At 44.7% G+C, this 18,445-nt stretch overlaps 2 protein-coding genes across 2 annotated transcripts; one reads left to right on the top strand and one right to left on the bottom strand.

The window, feature by feature from the left end:
* The first annotated feature begins 1,381 nt into the window (after positions 1 to 1,381).
* On the top strand, positions 1,382 to 18,354 carry LOC118208242 (transmembrane prolyl 4-hydroxylase-like). Its single transcript, XM_035382728.1, has 9 exons — positions 1,382 to 2,597; positions 2,751 to 2,832; positions 9,302 to 9,501; positions 10,152 to 10,248; positions 11,213 to 11,375; positions 12,468 to 12,653; positions 13,189 to 13,279; positions 14,008 to 14,131; positions 14,895 to 18,354. The coding sequence occupies exons 1-9, from the start codon at positions 2,265 to 2,267 to the stop codon at positions 15,104 to 15,106; spliced, it is 1,488 nt and encodes a 495-aa protein (XP_035238619.1). The 5' UTR covers positions 1,382 to 2,264; the 3' UTR covers positions 15,107 to 18,354.
* Positions 2,847 to 7,318, bottom strand: LOC118208243 (secreted frizzled-related protein 2). The gene is made up of 4 exons (XM_035382729.1): positions 6,423 to 7,318; positions 5,119 to 5,297; positions 4,284 to 4,373; positions 2,847 to 3,879 (listed from the first exon to the last, which is right to left on the bottom strand). The coding sequence occupies exons 1-4, from the start codon at positions 6,770 to 6,772 to the stop codon at positions 3,560 to 3,562; spliced, it is 939 nt and encodes a 312-aa protein (XP_035238620.1). The 5' UTR covers positions 6,773 to 7,318; the 3' UTR covers positions 2,847 to 3,559.
* Positions 18,355 to 18,445: the final 91 nt, after the last annotated feature.

The raw sequence follows: 18,445 nt of genomic DNA, 5'->3' as shown, positions 1-18,445 counted from the left end.
AGAACTACAGAGGCTACACTGCAGGATGCAAACCACTAGTTAGCCACAAAACAGGACATTCAAGTAAGAGTTTGCTAAGGAGTGGCTAAAAGAGCCTGCATTGTTCTGGAAAAGGGTCTTGTGGACAGATGAGACCAAGAGCAAAACATGGAGGCCAAAAGGAACTCCCCTAGATCCAAAGCATACCACCTCATCTGTTCCCTCATTGGGAATGAATGGCTGCCACAAGTACCACCTCACTTGTCTTTATTGACGATGTGACTGCTGATAGCAGCAGCAGAATGAATTCTGAAGTGTACAGAAACATCTCATCTCATCATGCCTCAAAATTTATTGGACGACACTTCATATGTATGAAAGTGCTGTAATTTCTACATGGTGAAACTAGAATGTATAAAAATACCATTTAATAAAAGCTGAGAATCTGCACTTAACCACATGTGAAACATTTGATTACAAATCTAAGATTGTGGAGTACAGAGCCAAATCAAGAGAAAAAATGTCTTTGTCCCAAATGTTATTGAGGGCACTGTATGTGCTGTGCGCACATAGGTGCATACTTTCCCACATACGAATGCTTGTGTCTCAATTTCCCTGCATATACTGCCATCTTGTGGTAAAATTTTAATAATTTATTTTTGTAATTTGGTCTTCCCTAATTTGGAATTCCAAAGCAGGCGTTACGCTGTACCATCACTGAATGACTGCGCACGTTCCCCCAAACACATATTGATTCTGTACATTATTCTGTATAATAACTGAGTTGGAGGTCTGTGTAAGTGGTGCATCCAGAGGAGTTATATTACAGGGTGTGTTCTATAATAACTGGGCAATGTTAGGATATGTGCAATTATGCTTTGTCCCTCAGGAGTTATTCAATATCTTTGACTGATAGAAACATGGAAACATTCACATAAGAAAAAAATAATGAAACTGATGAATAATCCTTAGTTATTGTCACAACCCTGCAATCTGTTTTCACATTTTTGTTCATGTAACACTCATATTTTCCAATAGATACCCACAATTATAATTATAACCACTTTCAAGTTTCATTCTGAGCCACATTTTAACCATCTAATATAAGTTTAATGTGTGCGAGAGACAATTGCAGTTTCTTGGCCATCTATTCCCATAACAACATAATTATAACATATGCTCTCATTCTGTAAGCTCACTTCTGCTAACTTGGTTTGACTTTGTGGTTAACTGAATACTGATATTTGGTATCTCTCAGGGTAGCTCTTCATTAATTAATTTATTATTATTATTATTATTATTATTATTATTATTATTATTATTTTATTTTTACTTATTTTTTTAATTTAACTATCAACTCCAGGGCATTGGTTAATTTAAAGATAATCTGGAATAAAAACAAGTATACCCAGTAGGTCCCGGACAGTTGCCTACGGTAGAAAGGTCAGTGGTCCAGAAGTAGTGTGATTTCGGGAGCTTTGGCTGAAGACCTTTTTAGCTCTGGATGTTCGCCACTAGGGGGTAGTATTCATCTTGCTCATTTCAAAATCTGTCAAAATAATCCTTGGGTGCTCTTGGCTGCTCTTGGCTGCTTTCCACTGCACAGTTGTCAGGGCAATGGCGTCGTTTTTTCTTATTACGCACTCGGATTGTCCGTTCATTTAGGTCACGGCAGGTTAGCTAGAAGACCACTAAGGAATGCTGGTACTTGTTATTAGATTACGTTTTCGGTATTGTGATGTTTTTAGATTTTTTAGAGATTGCAAGCTAGCTGGCCTTGTTAGGTTAGTGTTGCAAACCAGTTTAGCCATGTAATATGTTGGCCAGCGCGAGTAAGCAAGCTTGTGCAATATTTAGCTACTTGGAAGCTAGCCAGTCAAATAGATAACTAACGTTACCTTAAAGAAATTACGATGTAGCTAGCAAACGCTAAGTAATGTTAAACGTTAAGTTATGGTGTACGAACCAAAACCACAGTTACTGCAATGAATGTTTTGTCCTATGAAGTGAAATGTTTTGCCAGTTAGCAAACGATCTAACGCTTCGAGGCTAACACAACGCCAAATATGACAACAATCTTATGTTGCAACCTAACTAGCTGACTAGTTATCTGCAAAAAATGACAACATACCACTGACTGAGCGTGGAGGCCAACTAGCTAGTTTGCTCGATAGCAAGCTATTCTTGGCCAATTCGCATATTCTTGGCATCTAGCTGGCTAACGGAGCAAGTGAGCATAAGTGGATAAAAAATAAAGAAGTTGGTGTATACATTTTTACGTGAATATGATGGAATCTCAGGGCTTATCGACCACTTATGCGTCTCCGACTCTACCGCCACTTCCCCGTCAAGATCGGGTTCTGCTGCACAAAAGCAGTGTCTGTTCTCGCACCTATTTTGTGGTGGTGATGGTCTTTTTTCACGTTTACATCATAAACGTCATTGCCTTGCTTCTCTACGTGTACTATAACAATGGCCCTGGAGAACTGAGTACCTCCGGTGGGGACCCCATGATAAACAGCGAAAGCAGCGCTCACCAGCCTCTTCCTGACCCATATAAGTCTCCAGATCTGGGGCCCCCAGTAAAGATCCACCTTCCACGTTTTGAAGGGATTCGGGTGAGGCCTGGAACTGTCACGAATATGCTCTCTATCTTGTTTTTGAATTTTTTATTTGTTTTTGTTTATTTGTTAATGTTGTCATGATTACAGTGTGTGCCCTCTACTGTAAGGCATTCCTGAAGAAACTTTCGTGTCTTTATCCTTGTTTAGGTAGGACACATTCAGAAAATCTCTCTGGTGCCCAACAGAGTTCATGAGATGCGGACCTTGAGCCTGAAGCCATTGCTTTTTGGTGAGATATGAGCTGTAACTCAGGGTGAGTGGGTGGAGGGCTGTACGGAGGATAAGTGAATGTCTGGTATGTCTGTTGCCACTTTTCATCCACAAAATATTGTCAGCAGCGTATTGTCAATAGTTTTTCAGCAGGGTGTTTGTTGTCATGGGAAAACTCTCATTCACAGTAGAAATTAAAATACATTGTCATTGCGTTAAATTTAATTTCATTACAAATATAGTACAGTAATTTACATATATATACATATACAATGAACGGAGTACATTTTCTCTTTAGAGAGGGTATCTTGAAAGTTTTGATTTGGAACATGATTTGATCTGGACTGTGAAATGGCACTTTAAAATCACAATCAGTGGAGAGGAGGACTGAAAAAATGTCAGCCCATTTGTTGTTCTTTTCGACATTGTGGACCAGTGACACCCTTTTATGTAAGACATTTGTTGAAGATGCTAAGCCCTAACTCATTTGAAGGTAGATAACAGAGTCCCATTGTTTGACATTCTTGTGAACCTGGTGCACTGCAGAAATATGCTGTTATTGCTTGTGTGTATGTATGTGGGCTGTATGTCGCAGTACATGATTTGAGGGGCAAATGGGTGTGGGGTATTTTCCGCCCAGCAGTGACTGTGTGTGCCATTGGAGGCAGACGAGCTAAGGCCGCCTAACCAAGACGTGCTAGTGCACTGCCCAGCCCAGCTGTGCTCCCTCCCTGTTGCTCTCAGCGCTACCCTCTGCACCGGTGCCGTTTCCACTTGCGCGCGGCAGTCGTTAGGTTGCGTTCGCGCTTGTGCCAGCTGTAGGCCTTGACCACCACCAGGCGCTCGCCCTGCACGTTGCCCGTCACCAGGTAGGCGCCGCCGTGGGGCTGGCGGCGCGTCATGTTGTGCACGCAGGTGGCGTCGCGGTCCAGCCACAGCTGCAGGCGGGCGCGGATCTGACCCCCCAGCAGTGGGCCGTGCTTCAGCACCTCCACCTTATTGGCCAGGGAGAACCGGGCCAGGCCCACGGTGCTGGAGTTGAGCCGCGACAGGCGCAGTTTCATCACTGAAAGAGAGAGACGTGCTCGTTCACCAGTGGAAGTGGAATGCTGCTTCCCCACCAGAAGAGAAACATTTAATATCACCAGTGATGTTTGGGGTGAAAGATGGTGATTCACCAGTGAGAGAGATGCAGCAGCCACTCCATTAAAAACGAAAGGTAGCTGCTGTTTAGCTGCCGAAACAGATGTTTGAAGGATAGAGGTGACAAACACGCAAAGGTGTGGAGTTTAGGAGAAGTGAGAAGTGATGAGGCCTGTTTGTATGAAAAACCATGTGAAATGGATGTTGTGTGTGGGAAAACAAATAGGCTATTTTAGCTGCAGGAAAAGTAGAATGAAGGCTAGGAGTAGGAGAGAGAACAGGAGACCTTGGTAGGAAGGGATAGAGGGGTAAAGTAGCTCTACTTACCAAAGTCATTCCTGCAGAAGGTTTCCAGCACATCCTTTGCAGACTTTGCTTCTTCCAGTTCACAGTCTCGACAGCTTGCTCGAGGTACAGCTGAAGCAGGGATGCACATTTCTTCATATTTGTTTCCATTCATTATTGGTTACTTAATAACCAAAACATGAGTGTTCTTGGGTTACAATGCAGTTGCATAATACTATGCAGTCATTTAATTTCTGCTGCATTACATCATGACCTTAACCCAAACCAGTCAGAACCAGATCTTCCAGTCCCTTATTATAATTACAATATCATTTAGGAGTTGATGTAATGTTATATCTTAAAAAAGAGAAGTGTACATACAAATCTGCATATACACAATCTGTACATAACTATTTAAATGTGTCACGTGATGTCCTCTTTTTAACTCAGCATTCATTACAGTTTGAAGTATCAAGCAATGTTCAAGAAATTAACATAAGTAAATGTTCATTGTGCAAGTCCTGGAGCGCATAAAACATTGCAGTACTGTTTTTTATGATGGCGGTGTGACAACAGGTCAGTAAGCATACTGACCTTGATCTGTTTGTACTGGCTTCCTGGATTGTCTAAAATCATTGACAAAACTATTCTGGGACATGAAGGGGGTGGATTTGCACTTGGAGCATGTGCAGATTAACGCGAATGTGCAGCGTGTTCAGGGCCTGCTTGTGCTCATGCGGCAGATTTTTGAAGGGAATGAACAAAGTTAACAGTGCAGGCACTTTAAAGCAATGTTCACGTGAGGGAGTGAAGTCCAGAAGTAATCTGTGCAAGGTAGCCTTATTTGAGGTGGGTGGGCGGAGCATATATAACTAACCTTTGCGGCTGCCGGCGTTGTTGACCGTGTTGTTGGAAACCGAAGAGATGCACACCAGGTGGTCAGCAGGGAACTGGTCGCAGCTGAGAATGGCAGGCCAGGGGTACCCATAGCACGCCATTATAGGAGCACAGCTGTCCCGCACCGACTCGCACAGGCTCCGGCACGGGGAGATGAACCTGAGCGGACGCAGTGCGGGGGAGAAAGAGTGAGAGAGAGAGAGAGAGAGAGGGAGAGGAAGAGGAAGTTGACTGTGAATGGACTAAAGAGACTAATGCTTCTGAAGTGGCAGGGGAAAGAGATAAGACAATGCCCAATCTGATCCTGTTCGTTTACAGAGGTGTGAAGGCATAACTGCGGCTGAAAAGGAAGGCCTTTGCTTTGATGGCGGGGACAGGGTGGCTCAGGAGATGGCAGTGGTGCCCTGAGCTATGGAGGTGGATTTGCATGAGGTATTGAGCCCTATTCAGACCTCTTCCCTGGGGTCTGACAAAGATCAGAGGATCACACAGGACTGCTCTGATTAGTCAGAAAATGTGTTAAATTCTCCACAGGCAATATAGAGGAAAAAAACCTTCTGGAGCCTTGATTTTAGTAAACCTTACCTAGAATGTTCTAAGGCCGACAGTGTTTGCATACCTCCATTTATTAGCTAATGGAAATGAGTCAGAAATGACCTCCTTGAACCATCTTTAAAGAAAAAATGATAACGGGAAAATTATGTCTAGTCACGTAGAATACAAGTGGAAGAATATTTTCTAATTCCTCTGAATATTTTCAAAGAATATTTCTCACAAACCAAAATTCAATCTGCTTGTAGAACTACATGTAGGCAGCAGAAAGGAAAAGCTGAACTATCGGTGCCTACCACACATCTGCTGCAACATTTACATTTCAGCCTGTAGCAGATGCGCTAATCCTGATCAGCCTACGTTATTTACACACTGTCCATTTATGCAGCTGGACGTTTACAGAAGCAATTCAGGTTAAGTACCCTGCTCACGGGTACGATGGCAGTTAGATCATTTTTCAGCAAGGAAAAAATAAAAATCATCAAGAAACTCAGCTCACAGTTGTGCTACATTAATTATCGGTATTCGTTTTGAGTTTGTAAGGTCGACCCTCACAGATGTTCTGGCAAGCGATGCCTTTCAGAAACAATAAGTCCCTGCCAAGAGTTGAATTTCATGTTTTCCCTCATTTCACTTTCACAATGGTTTTACATTATGCTTTCCATAGTAATAGCAGCAGCTGTGCTGTATTGTAGTGTCGATCCCCAGCCCATTTTGGCATTTTGCTCTTACCTGTCCAGGCAGATGGGTGCAAAGAGTGAGCAGAGGAAGATCCGGGCGTCGGGGTGGCACTCCCGGGCCAGCAGGGGCAGCCAGCTGGCGGACTGCTGCACTGCCTCTCCCGGGGACTCGTGGCCCAGCAGGTTGGGCATGCGCATGGTGGAGTAGCCGATGTCGTGGCACAGCGCCATGGTGGGAGGGATGGGCAGGCAGCGAGAGGAGCTCCGCAGCTCCCAGTGCCCGCCGGGCGCACCCTCGCCCAGCCCTGAGCCTGGCCCCGGGCACAGCAGCAGCGCCAGCAGCAGGAGCACGGGCAAGCGCAGGGGGCGTGCAGGGACTAGCGGCAAGGCAACGGGCATCATCCAATCAAACGGCAGCTCAGAGAAGGCAGGAGAGGCAGGGCGGGCAGTGCGGTGTCCCCAGGCAGATGGAGCAGGTCCGGACGTGCGTACATGTGTGTGTCCCTGGGGCAGACGGGCTCTGTGGGGCAGTGTGACTGGGTACAGCTTGGCTGAGTGCTTTTATACAGGCCTGGGGCCGCCCCTTTCAGTTGGGTGTGTCCTCATTTACATTCTGGCTAGTTTAACAATAGGGGAGGCAGCGGGTGGGGCATAGTGGTGTTTGGGGTTGGGTCAGGGGAAAGAGCCTCATTAGCCCGTTAGTTTGAAAGTGTGTGCGTGTGTGCGGGACCTTAATGATGCTCTGTGTGTCGCCTTCACACTCTGTCTTTTCCGCCTCGCTGCTGGAGGTTGAGAGCAGAGTCCCTTTCTCACACCACTCTCCTGATTTTCTGCTTCCTTCCCTCTCCGTCTGAGCAGAGCCTGTTGCTCTTCTGATGGTACCGGCAGTGGGCTGGTCGTGAGTTAGAAACATGAAACTTTAGCTTCTAGCTTGCTAAATAAATAATATTGGAGAATCCTGTGATGGTGGACATTTTTTTTCTCTTTACTCTAATTTCCACTGCGAAGATATATTGTAAACCAGATTTAGGGAAAAGTAAATAATATTTAGGAATCCTAAAATTCTGCTCATTTCAGCTGTAAGCCTTCATTAGGGAAACACTAAGACCACATTTTTCTATTAGAAATGTAAATATAAGAAAAGTTTAATTATCAAGAACTGAAACATTAAAACTTAGTTATTATAGACGTCAATACATCTCATTTAACTTTGCTCAGGTTAAAAGTGAATGTTCTACCAAGAAGACCAGTGTGAAGTAAAGATCGCAAAATGAAAGGTAGAATGAAATGTGTAATACAGTGGGTAATCCCATGTAGTGTAGAGACCCAGCGCTGTACCCCAGTGAAAGCAGGTGGAGAGCATGTTTTTATCTCCTGCGGTTTCCCTGAAACCTGCTTTCTGTCCAGACAAGCAGGCCACTTCCTCTTTGCGCTGTGCAGGAGCAGCTGGAGCTTTTTTTTGTTAGCCGTGTGCAGGGACCTACAGCTGCTGTAGCCTGGCGGGCCAGGAAATGGAGGGAGAGGCATACAGGCAATCTGTCCTCCCTGTTCATGTCCTAGCACTCAGCCCTTCTACACTCACTCTACAGCAACACGCTAATGCTCAATGTAGCAGCAGGTCGTTGGGAGGGCTTCGTTTCGTGGCTGCTAGTCGGTGGCCTGCTGGACAGGGGCGGGAGCGTGTTTGCTTTGTATATTCCAACGGAAGTGATGTTCCAGTTAAGTTGAGATGAATGAGAATGCGGGGCTCTAAAATGGAGTGCGGCGTGTGTGGAGGCGAGTTCAGTGGGAAGCTAAGAGGAAATCTACGGGGAGAGATGCTCAAAGGCCAGGAGTGGCCTATTATTAGTCGCAGAGAGTCGCGCAGGTGGGGTGGGGATCGGGGGGGTGGGCCCGAGGGCTTTGTGCCTTGAAGGCTGAAACGGGGCTGGGAGCGCTCTTTCGCAAGTGAAAAGGGTCTGAATGGCAATGGTAGTAATGATAGCACTAACAAACACAAGAGCAACAAGTGCCTCCCACCCAGGAAGACAATGCGGCTCATTTCTCACCCCTCCTGTGACACATTCACACGGCTGGCCTCATTAGCGTGGTGAATGGGCTCTCCAGGGAGTTTCATTACCCCAACATCCCCAAACACTTAAGAGCTCCGCACACAGCACCGGATAAGAAACCATATATTAAAATGAATAAATGTCATGGTAATTGGGTGTAATTGAGTGTGCCGTTCCCCCCCCCCCCCCCATTGAAAATATACAGTATGCATTTTATAGTGCTATGAATGTTGTACGGTGCATTGTGTATTCATTTAATGTACATATACGCTAGTACATATTATGCGTATTAACATAAGCAGTCTAAGGTTGAATTCTGACCTCCTTCAGAGTGAGTAAGACCTAAACCATTAGGTCAGGATGTGTTTAATTTTAATTTAATTGGAAGGAATAATTACCATTCTGCTCAAAAGCTTGCAGGTTGTTAGAAGTTAGTGATTAGTTTCGGTGTCTGAGAACAACTTTTTATAATGACCTTTTAGCAAAGGTAAAGCTCATACGCATGTATCATACATAGTGTGTATGGAATGTGTTTCTTCATGGCAAGACTTTGGTGTTTTCTGGGTGTCTTTTTAAAAAAAATGTTTATTCACAGCACAGCGATCTCACTTTTTTAAATAGTGTCTTAGCATGGTAATGGCTGTGTACACACACACACACCCACACAAGACATACAGTATGTACACAAGATCACATGAGAGAAAGTTTTAAAAAAATGTTGGAACAGAAAGTGTATTTCTGAATTCCATATAGATTTCAGTGAGCTTGTACAGTTGAACTTTGTAGGCGCCCTTCATGCCACTGCATGCTAAAGGTAAATTCTACAAAGTAAAAGCGCGGTTGCGTGGATGGGGCCGTGACACCGCTGTACCTGTGACAGAGATCCCAGATTTCCTGTCGGAGGAGGAGTGCCGTGTGGTGGTGCAGCTCGCCCAGCTGAAGGGCCTCACAGAGAGCCAGAACACAGCGTCCGAGGCCCGGGAGGAGGAGCTGGAGCAGCTGGAGCAGCTGGACCTCAGTCCGGAGGAAATCTTTAACCTGCTGGACCTCAACCAGGACGGGCAACTCCAGCTTCAGGAGGTGTGTGTGTGTGTGCACGCGCGCATGTGTGCGTGTGTGTGTGTGTGCGCGCGTGTTTGCATGTGTCCATTGGGAGGGGGTGTAGAATTCAGTCTGCTGGTGTAGCGATGGGATAAGTGTGCAGGAAAGGTGCAGGGATGCAGGACATTCTGGGATAAAGGGTGGAGAACAGGTGAAGAGATGTTTGGTGTGATCTGGAGGAAAGGGGTGGAGAAAAGGAAGGCATGGACGAAGGGCAGGTGTTTGAGGATAAATGTGCAGGATGGATTAATATGTGCAACTGTCAAGCAGTGAGAAGGGCTAAAAGTAATTTTCACTGCTGCAAATCAATACATAGGATGGACTGCACTTTCAAAGTAATTGAGTACTTGAGGGGGGTACAGAAGTCAAGCTGAGGCAGTCCTTTTTGTCTTGGCCTAAAAGGCTGTTTTTCAGTGATTCGTTTTCCTTTATATTTCTGTACATTCTCTAGAATGATTAGTGTCACTTAATTTACAGTTTACACATTCATTCAGCTGTATGTTCTCAAGCAGCTCAGGTGAAGGGCTTTGTTCAGGGAGAGCAGGTGGCTTTCACCCGTTGGTTGCTCAGACTTCTGTCTCCTTAGCTTGCTCACTACGCTCTGGCTCTCTGCTCTGCATGTCCCCCAGATTGTGAGCCACTCACACGCTCAGGGCGGAATGTGGCTGGCCCCAGAGGGCCTGCAGGAGATCTTTGCCGGACGCAAGGCCAACCCAGGCCATAATGGTGAGAGACTCTAATGAAAATTTTGTTTGTCCTTCTGTCTGTGTGTCTGTCAGCCTCTCTCTGTGGGTTTGCAGTGCGAAAATCTGCGGATGTGACCCAGCATCGCTCATTAAAACCTCAATTTGAGGCAAAACCTCCCCTCCACTACCAATCAACCCACCACCACCCAAACCCCACACGCACACACACACACACACGCTCAATCCTCCCGGTACCCCCTCACTCCCCCTCCCTGGCGCCCCAGGGCTTTTGTGTTGGCCCGGTAGCCTGCTGAGGCCCGGTTCCGGAGGGGAAAGAGCGCTCTGGCGGCCGGACGTGCACCGGGCCGTGAGTAACTGGACTCAGCCGCCACCCCGCCTCCCCCAAATCTGAGAGAGAGCAGGGTGGGAAGGGCCCGAACGAGGCTGCGGTGAGAGGGGAAAGAAGCGTGGGGTTGCTGCTATGGAGAGAGAGAGAGGGGGAAGAGGACTGAGAGAGGAAAGAAGCGTGGGGTTGCTGCTATGGAGAGATAGAGAGGGGGAAAAGGACTGAGAGGAAAGAAGCGTGGGGTTGCTGCTATGGAGAGATAGAGAGGGGGAAGAGGACTGAGAGAGGAAAGAAGCGTGGGGTTGCTGCTATGGAGAGATAGAGAGGGGGAAAAGGACTGAGAGAGGAAAGAAGCGTGGGGTTGCTGCTATGGAGAGATAGAGAGGGGGAAAAGGACTGAGAGAGGAAAGAAGCGTGGGGTTGCTGCTATGGAGCGATAGAGAGGGGGAAGAGGACTGAGAGGGGAAATGGGACTACTTGGCATATGAGCACAAATATGTGTTGGTAGGAGAGAGCTTCAGCTATCAGCTGTTCCTGCCTCTTAATCTTTGCGTGTGTTTGTGTTTTTTAAATTATGTGTACGTACTACCAGAATGGCTCCTCCTGTTTGCCAGTTAATGTTTTTGTACACACTGATGTCTATACCTGTTGGCTGCAGGCCTGTTGAGCCTGGAGGAGTTCAGGCGCCTGAGCACCGAGGACGCGTGGCGCTTCCCGGCGCGGCTCAGCGTGAAGCGGCTCCAGGCGGTGCAGAGCCGGAGACACACCTGGCTGTACCAGGGCGAGGGGGCTCACCGCGTCCTGCAGGCCCTCAGGAGCAGGTACGCCTCCCGTCTGCCTCCCTGCCTGCGGAATAATCTCTCTCACCGTACGCAGTGTCGGTAAACTCAGACGATCTGAGGCTGTGGAGGCAAAGCAGCAAGCTAACAGTAATGCTCCAGCTGGTGTTTTAATCAGCTGTTGTCTGTGAAGGCCTCTTGTTGCTACACCGGCAGGGTCAGAGTGCTCTGAAATGCTGGTATGGGGACACCTGAGGGTGGCTAAGGTTTTGTCTGTTTGTCTTGACTGATCTGTTCTGTCAGTCTTATAGGTGGCCCCATACACAGACATGCTCCCATAGTCAGCAGTCCACCTGTGAAAAAGGCTAAATTCATTTAGTATAGTGCCTTTTATGACAGACACACTGAGTCAGCAGTGGGAACAGTGCACTTTTTCATTTTTACTTTTACTGTACAATTATGGGATATAAATGTTCTGTGTATAATCCATACACCACAGCATGATTGCTGTTGCAGGGTTTTTTTTCCCTAACCTTTCAAACACTGTTGTATGCACATAGCTTACTTGAAAGTCCCAAATTCCCTCTGTCCATCCCAATCCCCCGCCCCACCAATGTTGCTTGACAGTTGACACCCTCAGAAGCATTATAAGCACCAAGAAGAAAGACAGATATCTCACACATTTTAAGAATGTTTAGAAATGCGAGTTTTTCACATCAGAAAAAAATCTTTTTCCTCTTAAGGACAAATGAGTCCTTTATTGAAAACCTTAATGCAAAGTGCACCTGTTACAGTAGACGTGTATTTGTGCAGGTATTATCCACAATCAAGGTAGCTAGGCTTGTGGGAAAGTATACATTGGAAAGATTATGGTGGTGGTGGATGGTGCTTCACTAGACAGGAATAACGATTCTGAATTGTAAGCAGTTGCCTGTAATATGATTCCAAAGTGGGGAAAAAGCTTTTAGACTCTTGGCCATTAGGTCTATTAAGTCTACAGAAGCAGAAGTTAATGTGGATAAGCTGGGAGGATTTCCTGTTTTGCAGAATCCATTCCGCAGCCCAACAGTTGTTGTTTTCTTTTTGTATTTTTTCCTCCCCTCCTCTCCTCCACTGTCATGTCTCTCTTCTCAGGGTGACCCATCTGACTCAGCTGCCCCCCCTGCTGGTGGACCTGAGCGAACCTTTGCAGGTGGTACGCTACGACCAAGGGGGTCACCACCATGCCCACCACGACAGTGGGCCAATCCACCCTGAGACTGCCTGCTCCCACACCCGCCTGGCGGTCAACACCTCCACCCGCTATGAGACGCCCTGTCGGTGAGAGAGCTCACTGGATCTGTATGCCTGTCTCCAGCTACATCTGTGGCACGTATGGGTGCATGTGGTTGTGTCTGTGTGTATGTGTGCATATGACCGTCTGTGTGTGTGTGCACGTGACTGTGTATGTGTGCACGTGGCTGCTTATTCATCTCTAGACACATCTGTGGATCCTGTGTGGATTAGATTGTCACTGCTTGCTTATCTTTGTTTATTCATGCCTTTTGATATTTTTGTGTCTCTTTATGTTGTTGTGTAAACGTGGCTGTGTGTAAGGGTATGTGGGATGCATGATAGTCAAGTACAGTATTTTAGGGGCATTATGACCCTGTAATGATCATAATATATATAAATTCTGAAAACTTTTGAGAAAATGTAGAAAAAAAGTGTTTCTGAAAAATCTCAGTACAGTTCCGTTTGTATATATTTTTTGATTGCCCGCAGGCTTTGTTTATTTGGCTGCCGCGTCTCCTGTTTGCTTTATAAAATAGAGCGTCTTTATTCTCTAGTGAATTGCGTGTCATCCCTGCTGCAGGTACATCACAGTTGTGTTCTATCTGAACTCTGTGGAGAGCGGTGGGGAAACCACATTCCCTGTGGCTGACAACAGGACTTATGAGGAGAAGGTGAGTACTGTTACAGATAAAGGACCAGAGGCCATGCGTGCTGGACCTGCAGCCCAGTCTCTGTTCTACATGCGTTCTTCCTTCGCAACAGCTTTTATACTAATGGCTTTGAATGCTGGAGCACTGGAGGCTGATTTACAGCTTTCTCTACAGGATGATTACTTTCTGATTGTGATAAAAATGGCTCATAGCCTGCTATCCCCATTACACGTGGGTGCCTTCATTACTAGGCAGAGAGACATGATAGAAACTATTATGTTTAAATAGGCATGGGGTAGGGGAATGTACACATGAGTGGGCATATATACATAACAACCACACATGCACACACAATGTGGTGTTTTAGCGGTTTTGCAGTTTTCATTAGACAAAACATTTTTTTCCAATTACATTTTTTAAAATAATGAAGAATTCGCCAGCGAGTATTTGTGTACTGGAGTAAACATCCTACCCCGAGTATAAAGCAGTTGGGTTGTGCTCCATTATTACATCCAGTTCAGCTGCAGGGGTCTTTGTGAGTCTGTTATACAATCCTCAAACCCTGCTGGACAGAATGGTACATCACCTGGGTGTATCGGCAGAGCTGAATCCTCATTCATTCAGAAATGCACTGTTTAGTGCACCGTGTGTGTGTGCGCTCGTGTTTGTGTGTGTGAGTGAGTGCATGCATGCGTGCGTGCGTGTGTGTGTGCTGCATCCATTGCTTCCTCTGTTCCCGGTTGCTTCAGGCTCTGATCCAGAATGGCGTCAGTCTTCTCGACACGCAGAAGAGCTGTGACAAGGGGAACCTGAGAGTGAAGCCCACGCAGGGAACCGCCATCTTCTGGTACAACCATCTTTCTGACGGCAAAGGTACAGTGAGGCAAGCATATGGAGACGGGAGAAAGAAACTGCACGTGGGCACGTTATACAACTTCCGGCTTCTCTGTCCTCTGTCAAAAAAGTGAAAATCTTATAACGGATATATACAATAGCATTGGTATATATAAACCCACAAGGTATCTGAAGCACAAATCAAATATATCATTTTATTAAATTCATCACTACATTGTGATTTGGCCTGGATGTCCTTGCTTTTATGGGAGTCATCCACTTAAATAAAGGCTACTACTGACAGCAGAGCTGGTGTGCCAGGCTGTGCCACTCTTCCCATGTGAACCCAATGCCCCAGTTCAAAGATGCCAACTCTGTGCGAGAGCACCTTCAAATTTTGGACGGGATGTTTGTATGTGAAGTAAAGGCTTTGCTCACTACACAGCATTAGCGAGCTCATTATGCTGTCTGCTGACGGTAGTCATCCTTGGTCGGTCTGATGAGACGTCCTTGAAGTGTGGCCAATTCCATTATCCTACTGTCTTAAACCGGCTACCTAATCATGTCCAACAGTTCATTGGCCAGACAATCACCGTCCCTTCAATACCATAAATTTTTGAGTCTCTTGGTCAGTTCTCTACAAATAAGAAATTGGGTTCCCCTGAACTGCTTGAATGCAGTTCATTTCAGACTGTAGGGAGTAATCGTGCTTTGACGATTTAAATGGCTCTTCAGGGCCTCTCCTGAGGAGCAGAGAGCTAGCAGATGTACCCCACGTTTGGCCTTGCACTCTGACCCGCAGGCTGGGTGGGTGAATTGGATGAGTACTCCCTGCACGGCGACTGCGTACTCGCCCACGGAACCAAGTGGGTCGCAAACAACTGGATCAACATCGACCCCGACTACCAGCGCCAGGCTCGCTACCAGAAGCTGGTGGCCCCCCAGCAGGACGATGAGAGAGACAGCACTGAAGGTAACCCTGAACAGCACAGTGATCTCCATCAGGACCTATAGTCCACAGCCACCCTTACACACAAAGACTCACATTCCCCACTGTACCAAGGCATTCCCCATCCCTGTGTTTCAGGCCTGCTCTTCTGGAGGATCAGTTTATCCAAGTTTGCACAACACAAAATATTAATAAAGTGAATATGCCATAGCTGATCCAGGGTCAGCCCTGGGCACACAGTTGAACTGCATCCACTGCCATCCTGTCAGTAACCTGTAGACTACTCATTCAACCCCCACACCCTAAAGGTGAATGTACTCTCAAAGCAAATGCCCAATGATGTCACATCCAAATGTTCGGGGCTAGCGAGGGCTCAACATGCATTTTAAATGTTCCGTCCAGGTTACATGACATAGCATTTGCAATTATGTGTTCCACTGGATGGCCGTTGTTAAAATCTGTCCTGACCTTTCTTAGGAAGAACCCCTTGTCCATAAGCAACAACAAAAGAAGTCTGCAAGCATTATTTATGGTTAGCTAGAAGAGAGCAAATGGGATTATTTAAAGCTAGGAAGCGATCAAGATCATTAGCTGAACTACAGCTTTTTTTTTTTATTATTATTTAGAGAAGTTCCTCTCTTTCATTTGCAGTAGTATTGAATAAACATAGTTTATTCTACATATTTTCATCCAGGTTGCTAATAGTGCTTCACAACAAGGAGAAAATAAAAAGATAATTGTAGGCATGAAATCAAATAATACTTTTAATGCTGGTTTCATACAGAACTGTTTTAACGGTTAGATTTCTATTTGGGTTAATTGTTGAACAAATCCCCGTACCCCTGCCCTCTAGTGGCACAAGATGAATAACCTGCACGGACCACTCATGGGCACTTTCTTATCACATACTGCAAACAGTGCAGCTGAAGTGCTGCCCCTACCCATGCCATGAGATGGTTTACATCAGTAGGCCGGTTTGTCAGGTACACATATGGAGTATAAATCCACCTTAATGGCTGGATTTATCCTTAAGTCGTGGTTCCTCTGCCTCTGGGTTTCTGCTTGCAGTGGTCTTGGCACCATTGTCGTACAGTCGCCCACTACAGCTAAGGCCACCCGACCCTCCACAGTCCACAGGGTTCCACTGTTGTATGGCTGGACAGACTCAGGAGCAGTACAAGAACACACGGCTTCGAGTTAAACTGCGTGATAACTCAAGGCTCGTTAGGCTTCAGTTTTTCATAGCTGATAAGAAATTGGACTTGTTGGCTGAAGGTTGCAGGTTTGATTCCCAGTTTTGGAAGATTTCAGTAAATCTATTGACAAATAAGTGTCAAGCTGTATGAATGCAGCTATGTTCCAGATGACCTATGGGTGTCATCCTAGTGAAAATAATGACAGAAGTTTGACATAAAAATGGGGGAGGGAGAGGTGGAGGGACAATGGAGGCTTTACTTTTCATGAGTAGCCATTGATAAAACTTTCTAGCAAGAACGGTTGGTAGCAGAGCAAGGTCCATTTAGGTTTTGAAATTATGAAATTATGGATTGAGTTATTAAAAACCCAATAATACTCTTTTGATGTTATATAAAGGTTACCTAAGATATCGCCAGTCTGTTTTTAAATATATTTTCTGTAGTTTTGGCTGTGTTGCCATTTTGTTCATAGGAGATATTAAGGCAGATGTCCTTGCCCTATTGTATGGCAGATGCCCACTGAAATTTAGAAAAAGGCTATAGATGGCACACAAACAGCTTTTGGGAACATTCTCATGCTTTAAGAGATTTCAATCACTCAGAAGTTTGTCTATGTAGATTGGTTGGCACTACAAGAATAGCTCTGTGAATCGCTCTACAGAAAGTAAACTCTTGCATGGCTACTTGCTGCCTACTTGTAGTCATGTAGTCACTCACATTAACCAGGATCAGAAAAAGGAACACTGCTTTAGTTGATTAACAAATGAATTTGGTTGATTAATTTTGTTGGCTGTTCCCTACCTATTGCTGGAGGAAATTATATGGTCATTAAAATCAGCCAGGATCAGAATTAATACTGTGGCTGATTAAATTCACGTGTGCTCCAAACTTGACTTTATTATTCTATCCGTTCAATATATTTGGCACATTCCTCATAATATTTATTTCTCACAACTATTTTTAATGTCCATTGAGCAACTAATTTTATGACCTAAGAGACAAGGTCCATCTGTTATGGCCTCCAAGTGCTTTTTTTGCTATTTCAAAACTGCCCATAGCATTCACTAATTTATCTCACGTTTTGTACAGTTATCATGGATTGTTTATAAATAGTATGTAGTGTACTTTATTTATTTATTTATTTATTTTATTTTTATTCTGCTCCCTGTCCATTCGCTCGTTCATTTCGCAGTTGCCATTTTTCACACTGGACATACTCTTGGAGTTTACTCAGTCATCTGCCATATGGGCTGTGCTGCCTGCCATGTCTAGTTTAATTTATGGCTTTTTCAGTCTCAGGGTTCAGTTTACTTTTAAATCAGTTTAATAAAAGGTGATATACGATAATGTTTGTGTGGTTTGATATAAAGGGTGTTTTGATGTTTTGTCTTTGTGTCAAAAATTGCTTGTTCACCTCCATGTTTCAGACCTCTGGCAATCAGTTAGACACTCACTGTGTTAAGTGTTTAATTTGCGATGACTGTACTGTTCAAAAACTGCAATTGTTATTTATCTCTTAATTTATTTGTACGTTGTTGCTTTAAATATGTATTTCTGATGCTGTAACATGGATACATAAGCTGGGTGCAATCCAGATGTAATGTATGTGATTGCTTTTGGAAATGCACTGAATCACTTTTGACTAATGAAGATATTAAAACATAAATTAAGGAAATCACAGTGAATAAATTATTTAACAATTGTTTATGCATCTTTCTTTTAATCAAAGGGTTTCTGTTATGATGGTTAATTCAAACTTGCAAATTAGTTAAGGGATCTATTCACATTCGCTCAAACTTATGAAAATTCTAAATCTCACAAAAATTCTGAATCTACATAGATAGATTTTTTTTTTTTTTTTCCAGTTTCTCATGTTCTGTCCTCTACAGATACAGTAGCCAGAGCTTTACAAATGATGCAGACCAACTGATTGGTAACAAAAACTATCAAAATGATGGATCCTCACACAAAATAGGCCTACATTTAAAAAAAAAGACTTGTGTTAATTTACTTATTGTCCTGATATTGCTTTGAGCGGAATGAAGTTCTATTGGTGTTTGTAGCCCTCTTGTGGACATCTTGTGAATGCACTTTGGAAATAAACATGTAAGCATCTGCTTTCTTTTTCTTTTCTTATTTTACTGGAAACTGTTCAGTGCAATGTTATACATTATGACCGAGTGATCCTATTTTTCTGGCCGTAATGGC

Source organism: Anguilla anguilla, chromosome 11 (genome assembly GCF_013347855.1).
Source record: "Anguilla anguilla isolate fAngAng1 chromosome 11, fAngAng1.pri, whole genome shotgun sequence".
NCBI classification, from domain to species: Eukaryota; Metazoa; Chordata; class Actinopteri; order Anguilliformes; family Anguillidae; genus Anguilla; species Anguilla anguilla.
This window is presented reverse-complemented; position numbering and strand designations above follow the sequence as displayed.

Coding starts and splice junctions, on each gene's coding strand:
- LOC118208242 (XM_035382728.1), top strand. CDS start 2,265: ATGATGGAATCTCAGGGCTTATCGACCACTTATGCGTCTCCGACTCTA. Junction 9,502..10,151: donor GGCAACTCCAGCTTCAGGAG/GTGTGTGTGTGT, acceptor CATGTCCCCCAG/ATTGTGAGCCACTCACACGC. Junction 12,654..13,188: donor CGCTATGAGACGCCCTGTCG/GTGAGAGAGCTC, acceptor TCCCTGCTGCAG/GTACATCACAGTTGTGTTCT.
- LOC118208243 (XM_035382729.1), bottom strand. CDS start 6,772: ATGATGCCCGTTGCCTTGCCGCTAGTCCCTGCACGCCCCCTGCGCTTG. Junction 5,298..6,422: donor GCACCCATCTGCCTGGACAG/GTAAGAGCAAAA, acceptor GCGTCCGCTCAG/GTTCATCTCCCCGTGCCGGA. Junction 4,374..5,118: donor CAACGCCGGCAGCCGCAAAG/GTTAGTTATATA, acceptor TCCCTGCTTCAG/CTGTACCTCGAGCAAGCTGT.